Source organism: Lottia gigantea, assembly GCF_000327385.1.
Source record: "Lottia gigantea unplaced genomic scaffold LOTGIsca_66, whole genome shotgun sequence".
Classification (NCBI taxonomy): Eukaryota; Metazoa; Mollusca; class Gastropoda; family Lottiidae; genus Lottia; species Lottia gigantea.
In genome coordinates this window covers 1716283-1726561 of record NW_008710245.1, presented here as the reverse complement: position 1 = coordinate 1726561, position 10279 = coordinate 1716283, and the positions used below count along the sequence as shown (strand labels likewise).

The following is a 10279-nucleotide window of genomic DNA, read 5'->3' as shown; positions in this document are numbered from 1 at the left end:
ACAATACAGACGAACTGAAGAACTGTTTAAGATACCAGGATAATGAATATATTCACCATCAGTTGTGTAAGATGAGTTACATTCTTTTATCGTTTCACAAGATGCAAAATCTGAAATAGAAATGAAAAATTGGAAAAAACTGGTTGATATAGTTGATTTTTGAATTAGCAACTGTTGAGAGATTGTCCTTGACTTGGCCCAAACGCGCCAAAAGGTGTGTAAAGTTGTATAAAACTAACAATTTTCAATGAATGTTTTTCTTTGTGATTTCCCCATAATTATGCTTGTTGCTTCCCTTTTATTTTATTATTTTTTTTTTAGTTGATTTTTAAATTGACCCAGAGGTTTATTGCATCAGACGCAAATGAAAACAGACCAAGCGTAAGGAGGTTTTTATTGATAGACACATTCGGCAATCCTCGACAGTTTCCGTAAATATGCACACTTCTTTAAATACATGGTATATAACGTTTCAACACAAGATACAAATGTCGTCATCAGATGAAATGGTGAAAGAATCTGATGACGATACGTGTAACTTGTGTTGAAACCGTATGCACCCATGTATTAAACAAGTGTGTTTTATCCCATAATTATCTGGTGTTATATAATATGTGCTCCTCGCTTCTAAATGTGGTTCAAATCTTATAGTTTCCGTCAATCTGAATCTGACTCTGTAATGAATATTACGATCTTAATATAGTCCTTAAATTTAGAGACTTGGGGAGATAATTCTGACACTTAGCTATAGATTTAACGCTATATTGTCACTATTGGTTATTTTATTATACATTTTGGATCTGTATCTGACGAATGTTTGTTTTTATTGACTTTGTTTACAACACTTGAAGTCATGAACGACCAGTCTCTAATATTTGAATTTCCAGAATTACGTGAAAACTTGACAATATTGACATGGCCATTCATTACCGTGATATGTTGCAGAGCTCTAGCGTAACCATTAACCATTCAGGTCAAAGACAACACAAAATATGAAATATTTAATATCATATAAAAAATGATTTACAATTTAAAGCTTTACGGCATAAGGCATCGCTTATCTATTTATATGTTGTTTTAAATTGTACTCTTGAGATCTGTGTTTTTTAATTGTTAATTAATATGTGAATGCCAATTTCCGGTTGAATGCACTAAGTAATGTGCACGTGAATATGAATACACTTAGTTGCGTTTTAAAGGGATTGTAAAGATTTTTTATAAAAATTTTCAGTGCATCGTGGACATTGATAGCAATTATTTGCGTTATTCCAATTCTCAATCGAACGTCTGTAATTCCTGCAAGATAATTATGCTTTATCACATAGGGCCCTTCGTGATTGGTGACGTCATGAAACACTTTTGGAACTGCAAATTGAAGAATTTGATGCTACAATGTCCCCGAAACAAATAACAATTTTAGAAACATATTTACAATTTCTTTAAACCGATTTCGTCTGCAGCCATCCACATTCTTTTTTCTAGAATAACTTTTTGTTCTGGGTTTGTATGCAATCATTCAGAACTAACGAATCAAGTTCAAATCACTACGCCTGACAAAATCGTTCGATTTTTTAAAAAAAAGGTTATTAATATTAATACCTACATGATTGGTTGGATTTATACAAAGTTTATATTTTTAAAGAAAAGGACAATATTTATGTATAAAATCTGAATAAGGCAAATGATAGCTCATTCTGTAAGAAAGACGATTTTCCACCCAGGTTTCTTAGCCGGGACGTATCTGTAAATTAACCAAACAATATTGTGGTTTTTCAAGTTATTTAAAATGTTGAAAATATTCTTTCGTTGCAATTGTTGAAAAGAAATTATGCAGCTACTTTCATTTTACTGAGTTTGCGTCGAAACATCACGCAAGAGAACTACGCAGCCAACTAAGGTAAGACACGTACGCTTCGAATGGCCAGACCTTCTTCTAGAGAAATTGCTGATAAACTTTCATTAAGTTTGTAATTGATGAAGTGTTAATAGTATACTTACCCTTGCATGGTGTTTCCGTCCAGTCTGAATCACCAATACATCGTGTTTCGCCTATTTGACGATGAACGTAATATTGACCACATTTATATCTTGCTGTATAATTACCAGGGGATTCAATGACTTCTAATAATTGATGACCTTTTGGGACTGGAGGAGGTCCACAAGCAGGACCTAGATGATATAAAACAGGACTTACGGAACCAAGATTTAATTATTTCTAATAGTTGGTGACCATTTGCTTTTAAGCAGCACCTCTTAAACGGCGCTCAACTATAAGTTTGTGATCTGTTCTGGTAACTGATAATAGTTTCGTAAAGCCACTCTGACATTTGCACGTTTTTCGTCCTGGCATTGCCGCGCTATTGCTCGTGCTATTTCCATGCTTTGCAGTTGGGAACATTGGAGTTTGCGACCTGTTAGCATACTATACACAGCATACGCAATGTGTACATAAACTCAAACGCAACCCCAATAAAAAAAAAATCAGAGCTAAATCTATCAAAATCCTTAGCAAATCCAATTTTCTGCTTACATGTGTCCTCAAACTCAACACCTCCATAAGCGTAACGGATGACTCCGTTAGCCTGTTTTACTATTTGAGTATACATTTAGGCATCCTTAACACAGTTACAAGTTATCCTACGCAGAATGTTACAACCACCTGTTCATTTTAAATCTCCCTGCAATCATTTATGAACAGTGGAACAGCGTCAGATCACCATCTGAATTAAGAAGCGATGTTAAAAGTGTCTACCAATAGTGCTTTCTTTTCCTTGTCATAGAGGTAATATGCTATGGACAAAGTTTTAACAATATCCAAAATTTGACTTTTATGTTTGATAAACATGTTTTCAGTCATTTACAGTCGAGTTCTTGACGTAAATCCACCTTCTTCAGATATATAAATACCAACCCCCATCATCTATCAGAAAATAACTCTTTAGAACTGTAGAGTTTTTGTGTTAGGAATTATGTGCCTTGTTACAACTTACCCGTGTTGAAAGCTACAACTTGCCCGGGTCTCCCCTAATGACGAAATTATCAAGTTCACTTACCGTCTTCAACAAAATATTCAAATCCAGGATGCGGAACCATTAATTCTATCCAATGTATTTTATTAGGATAAATCATACAGGTTTTATTAACATTGTTATAAAAATAAGATTTCTTCCCTTGACTAAATGCTAAATGATTACATTCTAGTCGAGTTTGAGTTGTTGTAGACTGAGATACAGAAGGTAACGTCATATTACTAATATAGAGTACAAACATCACCTCAAAACACATTTTAACAATGAGAATTGACAGACCCTATTTATAATTCCGAAATCACAAAAAGCAAACCTCCTTCACAATTTTGTTGAATCGTGTAGGCTATAGGAAACCTTTATCATTACTTAAAATAACTGAAATACTGCATTCTTCTGTACCGGTTAATTAAAATATGTTCAGAACGACAATATTCCTAGAACTATTAACATTTATGCTGCCTTCAGTTCCATAGATTTCAATATACTACAGGACGTTTTATTTGGCTTGAATTTCTTAAAGAAAATAGATAATTTGTAATGGACATCATCTCACAAAGGAATTATCAACGTCAGGCAATAATTAATAAATAATTAAGATAGCCTACCATTTCACAGTTCAGTGGCCAAAACTGTCATAAGTAAGAGTTAAACCAGAATGTATTAGGAAACCAGTCAATCGACAATCGGCGGTTTCCGTAACGCTGAGTCTGTATGCAAGGCTCTAGCGGAACTTTCCTAGTAGACCGTTTGCAACGGGATGATAAATATTGAATTATGTTGTGTGATATTCACACAAGGTTGCACTTGTTAACGTTGCACTATTAAATGTTGACATTTTGTTTTGTAAATATAAACACGTGAACGAGACTTTTTAATGATAAATGAGTACGTTTAGGAAAGGTCGTTTTACGTGGTTGAAATTATCCGCACCATACAGATAAATATGTCTGAAGTTTAAACCTGTCTATCGTATTAACAACGCATTTATTTGATATAAAGTACATTAATGAATACTTCATTTAATAATTTATTTGATTATCTATAGTTCATTATACAAGTCTCTATGGGCGCGTCATTTGTTACTTTGATATTGGGTATGATTAACCTTCGTTCTTTAAGATCTTAAAGGCCGGTTTATACTCCGCTAAGCGAAGCAGCGAAGCGCATATTTTTTCTTCTCTCGAGCGTAGCAGGCTTTAAAGCTCAGCTATGAAGCGAAGTTTCACCTTCGCAAGTCCATTTTCAAGATAGGCGAAGGAGCAGGATGTGGTCTTACTGCTTTGCTTCATTTTGGTCTTTGCAATCAAGCAGAGACAGACGAAACAAACTAGCGTTGACAGATTTGTCTTGATATAGCGAAGCTAAGCGATAGCAAATTAAAGCTTCGCTTCTTTGCTAAATTTTTAATGACAATACACCAAGCTTAGTTTTTTCTTTGGTTATCCATCTTGGTTCCTAAGTTACAAGTTATAAGATCACTTGACAATTGGAAATTGAAAAGGAGTATAAAGTACAACTAACTCTTTTATGTTGCTTAGCACAAAACGGTGCTTCGTGGGATCAGTTAGGTCAGAGGACTGAATTTTTTAATTTAATGGAACATCACTAAGATAAGATTTCTTTTTAAAATTAAAGGAATTGTAAAGAGTTCTTTTTTTTTTAAATTATGTATATCGGGGACGCTGATATCATCAATTTGCATATTCCAATTTTCAATTAGACGTCTGTCTTTCCTGCAATTCCACTAAAACAAAATGTTAGATCTTAGCTATTAGTGACGTCACAAAACGCTACGACTGAACCTTGTTGAGCTTTGCGATCCCACAATTGAAAACGGGACCTACATGACACGCTTTGATTGGTTTATATATAACGTCATTAAAGCCGTAGAAAACTTGTTAGATTACAATGAAGACATAGAAATAACGAATTAGTTATTTAATCAGATTGAGAGTAAGTATAAGCATTTTAGTAACAGAACAGAACAGAACAGAAATGCGAAGATGGCCAATTTCAGCCACCATAAATATGTATGATTAATAAAATATTGTATAAATCGTGTGACAGATCTACTGATTTTATTATGAATGGGGTGATTTTTTTAAGTGTTTACGAATAATTATGATTCACACCGCAGGGATCTGACGCATAAATTATGGAATGAAGCATCATGAATAAAGAAAATTCCTGTGGAATGTACAGGTGAATTGTTATTGTTGATTAGCATCTTGACACACAATACAACAGCATGAAACTGTGGAAGCCATTAGTGGCTATAATTTTCTTCTCTCCACTCATGAGAGAAGGCATGCAGATTTAATGTGAAACGTTGGGGAAAATAATTCTCGAATTCTCGCTCTATTTTCCTTGTGTTCTGGTCCTTTTCTTGCCAGCTCGGTTTATCTTCCAGCCTTAGCCAAGAGTTTGCGATTCAAGAAAATGGTACTTGGCCGTTACCAGCCTCCATATTGAAGTTCTATACTTTTATTTTTCTTCACTCTTCCTATCTGATCTACATACCTATCAATAAGAGAATTGTTCCTTTGTGGTCAGAGAATAGGGTGTCAAGAAATACTACAAGCTAGGCTGATTTCTATCAATGAATGGACGTCAATCAAAATCAAATTAAAAATGTATGATTTTCAGATAAAAGTGAAAGGGAAAGGGATTGTAAAGAGGTTTAGCCTATGTAAAGATAAAGAAGTCATGTTCCAAGTTGTTTTATTATCATTATTATTGTCGATGATAAGACCACATGAAAAGGGAACTCATTGGTTTTCCAATTCGATCAGTTTATATATTATGTTACCATTTCAGGTAGTAAACATGCTAATCATTTCTTTTCATTTTCGGTTTGGTAACATGATAACTGGTTACTGGTAGATTTAATTCTATAAACCAAGTAAATTACATTGTGGGTCTATTGTACCAGTGGGAATCGCTGAAAAATAGAGAAAACATGACTTAACATAAGATAAGAACAACCACCCAAATGGATAAAAGACTCTCTTCAACACTTCCGAATCACGTGATTTTCAAATTGACCAATCAACACGCTTCCACATATTGCTTGGTTTTTAATTAAGAACACACGCACAAAGCTCATGTAAATTTATATATAGATAATGGTGAAAAAATTTTGACTGTTTTTTTTTTTTTACAAGCATATGCTCTTATTCTTACGTTAATGTTAAAAAAAAATAAAAATAGATTTCCTAATGATTAATGTACAGTACATTTAGAAAATTGTGTTGATTGTTAAAGTAACCATGTCAGATGGAGTTAGTATAGATCTAGATGGATCAGATGGATGTAGTATGTATCAAATCATAGCGTAAAAAGGTAATTAATTTTCATAACAGTAAAAATTGTAAATGCCGTATTATAAAATCAATTTTGATGCTTATTTTTATTTTTATTTGTAGTCTTTTATGTGTATTATGAGGACATCTTTGATTTCTTTGTAAGACATTCCAGATTATTCCAATGCCTGTGGTTGCTGAAATTCCAGAATGGAAATGACACAGGTCCCGCAAAAAATTCGTAACCAACATACCACCAGACAACAATAACGTGATATATTCCTACCCTTACAAAATGGCGGAATTTCTAACTAAAAACTCCTTCACATTTTGCTTCATCGTTGCCTTATAAAACTCTTTACTAGTCTAGTAGTAGAAATATTACTGGACTAACTTGATTTACTAAATGTTGGCCTCACTGTATTCAAAACCGGCCATTTTATCATAAAAAAGGGATATTTAGAGCTCTGATTTGCACAAATATCTCTTAAAAATAAGCAATATAAAACGTTGTAAAGAGTTTTATAAGGCAACTGTAAGCAAAATGTGAATGAGTCGCCAATTTTTAGTTACATGTGCAGTCATCTTATAAGGGGAGATAATATTATATTATTATGCTATTGTGGTCTGGTGGTAGGTTGGCTACGAATTTTTTTGTGGCAGCTGCGTCATTTCCGGTTAACTCTTTCTGGAATTACAGGAACCACAGGCATCGGAATGGTATGTCCCAAATAGAAGTCACAGGGGTGTCCGATACACATGAAAAGGCAAGTTAACATCTTTACAACCCCTTAAAACATTGACTTACTGTACTGTGGGTTTTTAACAAATTGTAACAATCCATCAGTTGGTTTTGCACCACCACAACCACCATCACCTCTCAATTGAACCACCAAATTAGTTCTACTTACTGTAAAATGTGGTAACCATCCTTCTCCTGTCCATGTTGTCTGTAAATGTATGAACTAGTATCACTGAATTTTGTAAATAGATGATTTGATTGGATTGTGTGAAAGCGAATATAACCAATCATGGCCCTCGATTACACAGGCTGAACTAATGCTAGCAGTTTCTGTCGAGGTCTGTGATTGACTATATACAATCATGTTTATAAACTTCTGTTATACAAGAAAAGTGCCTAATAATGTCAAGGTATTAAACAGGGTTTGTTATACATTGATATTGTGAACATGATCGTCGGTGTCCCAAGATCGTCGTAATGTAGCGATTGATCCTAATTCTTTAGATGCCACCAGTATCATCTTCTGTAAGTCACATGGTCTACCCGAGTTCGCCTTAATGATGGCTTTGCTTATTTTTCTTGGTCAAATCATGCTTATTGTTTGATTAATTAATGTTTCTAATGAATGAAATAACGTTACGCAGAAAAGCTTGGGGTTCAAAGTGACTGAAGCTCGATCGAAAAAGCTAAAAATAGATGTCTTGTTTGGGCCTAGTCACTGACAGATCGTGATAATCTTGCCACATTTTCATATGAAAAATTATCAGTCAAATCGTGTTTAAAAGATGTATTTGTAAGTTAGAATTAATGTAATTGAATACATTGTGTAGTTAGAATTTAAAATACATCGCCCTTTTCCCTATTTTGGAAACATAACCATTGAAATTTAAATTTGTGGGCCCGTATTTGGCTGTCCTGGCATTTTTCGGCTGTGAAAAGACATATAAGAAAGATTCTCAGGTCTCACTCTTTTCAATATATATATATATATATATATATATATATATATTGAAAAGTGTGATTATCAGGTCTCACTCTTTTCAATATATATACTGAAAAGTATTGAATATTGAAAAGTGTGAGACCTGATAATCTTTCTTAAGTGACCATCGGTCATTGGAATTCGTAAAAAATTTGCTAACCATGATTTACTTATTGACTTTTGAGACAAACTGGTATTATATCTAGTTATTAAAACACCTTTCGATTTATTTAAATATTAGCCGTCCAATAATGCAATATATATATAAATATATGAAAATAAGGGAACACGACTAATTTAAGTATTTTATAGCGTTTTATTATCTATAATCTGAAAACTCGACATCTTTTAACAATTTATTGAAAAAGCTAGGCAAAGTTTGAAAGTAGTTGATACTATTTCACATTGAAGCTTTGATAATACCTAATATAAAATATTGTAAAAAATGTCATGAAAGTCGCCTATACCCGGTCATGCTGAAAAGCCTTAGATAGCTGTGCTCGCTTTACACGACATTATTTAATTTGTTTATGGGGGTCACAAAAAAAGCTCAAGAAAGACTTACCGAGTTACTGATCATTAATCCTGTATTAGTTACATCTATTGTTGATCTTCCTCTCAAACACGTTTTTGTATTATATTGACTACAACAATGCACCCGGCCATACGGCCGCTGAGCTCCGAAATGTTGAACGGTAAATGAGTAATCATCTTCGATGCTGGACATTTTCTGAAGCGAATCAAATCCGGTTATAGGTTATCATTACCATTGTCATAATCATCATCATCATCAATTATCATAGTAATTTTTAATGGTGAGGATAATGGGGATGAGGATTGTGGTGGCCATGGCGCCGATGGCAGTGATGACGAAGATGACGATGACGACGATGATGATAATCATGACGACGACAGCCGCTTCGGACGATCTGAAAAGCATCATGAATATCTGTGCTCGCTTTAGCCGACATCATTTAATTTGTATCATCAATACGGTATAAATGATATTTTTTATGAAGATACTAATGAGGATAAGGCTGGCAATGGCGATGACGGCAATGATGATGATGATGATGATGATGATGATGATGATGATGATGATGATGATGACGACGACGTTACAAGTGTATACTTACATCTGTATCAATACCAACTTTTGTGAAAGTTGTCTTTCCTTGTCCACCGTTTTTATAATAAAACACCTGACAACCATAATGTGTTGAACACTTTCCAGTAGGATAATCAAATACATTAGTAGCATTGAGAGTGAGGAAGGTTTTAGGACTGCTGGTATTCATGTTGTGACAATACAGACGAACTGAAGAACTGTTTAAGATACCAGGATAATGAATATATTCACCGTCATTTGTATAAGATGAGTTACATTCTTTTATCGTTTCACAAGAAGCAAAATCTGTAATAGAAATGAAAAATTGAAAAAGTCTCGGGACGAGGTTAATATCTGTGATTTTTGCTTTAGCAACTGCTGGGAGATTGTCCTTGGCCGGTAAACGCGCTAAAAGGTGTGTAAAGTTGTATAAAACTAACGATTTTCTATGTTATTTCCCCATATGCATTGATATCAAGAGCCACATTCGGCAATCCTCGACAGTTACCGTAAAGCTGAATCTGACTCTGAGAATTTCGTTGTCTTCAGGGCGAGACCCTTTACTTCCCGTATTAAGCAGTGATTTGTCAAGTGAGAGTAATATTCAGATCTAAATATAGTCCTTAAATTTAGAGACTTGAGTAGATAATTCTGACACTTACATGCATTTGATGTTATATTGTGACTATTGGTTATCTAATTATACATTTTATTATCATTTTGGATCCGTATCTTACGAATGTTTGGTTTTCATTGACTTTGTTTACAAACACTCGAAGTCATGAACGACCAGTCTCTAATATTTAAATTACCATAATCATGTGAACACGAGACAATATCGACACAGTTCCGGTTAAAATGGCCGTTACCTTGATATGTTGCAGAGCGCTAGCGTAACTTTCACGGAGGCTGTTTGTGATAGCCATTTAGGTGAAGGAAAGAGACAAAAAATAAATAACAATGTACATAGGGCATTGCCTATCTATTCATATTTATATGTTGTTTTCAATTTTTCGCTTGAGATCTGTGTTTTTTAATTATTAATTAATATGTGAGTGCCAATTTCCGGTTGAATGCACTAAGTAATATGCACGTGAATATGGAAACACCTAGTCT

The 10279-nt window shown here is 34.0% G+C and overlaps 2 protein-coding genes across 2 annotated transcripts in view; both read right to left on the bottom strand.

Moving 5' to 3' along the window:
• LOTGIDRAFT_167452 (hypothetical protein) overlaps positions 1-3285 on the bottom strand; it is a gene marked incomplete at both ends in the record, with an annotated part of 3523 nt that extends 238 nt beyond the window's left edge. Inside the window, 3 exons of the mRNA XM_009064928.1 lie at positions 36-110; positions 1999-2169; positions 3054-3285. Of these exons, the coding sequence (XP_009063176.1) occupies positions 36-110; positions 1999-2169; positions 3054-3285 (478 nt within the window). The remainder of the gene's footprint in view (positions 1-35; positions 111-1998; positions 2170-3053) is intronic.
• A 2635-nt stretch (positions 3286-5920) lies between these two features.
• LOTGIDRAFT_167451 (hypothetical protein) overlaps positions 5921-10279 on the bottom strand; it is a gene marked incomplete at both ends in the record, with an annotated part of 6223 nt that continues 1864 nt past the window's right edge. The window contains 4 exons of the mRNA XM_009064927.1: positions 5921-5970; positions 7140-7281; positions 8621-8785; positions 9192-9469. Coding sequence (XP_009063175.1) covers positions 5921-5970; positions 7140-7281; positions 8621-8785; positions 9192-9469 — 635 coding nt within the window. The remainder of the gene's footprint in view (positions 5971-7139; positions 7282-8620; positions 8786-9191; positions 9470-10279) is intronic.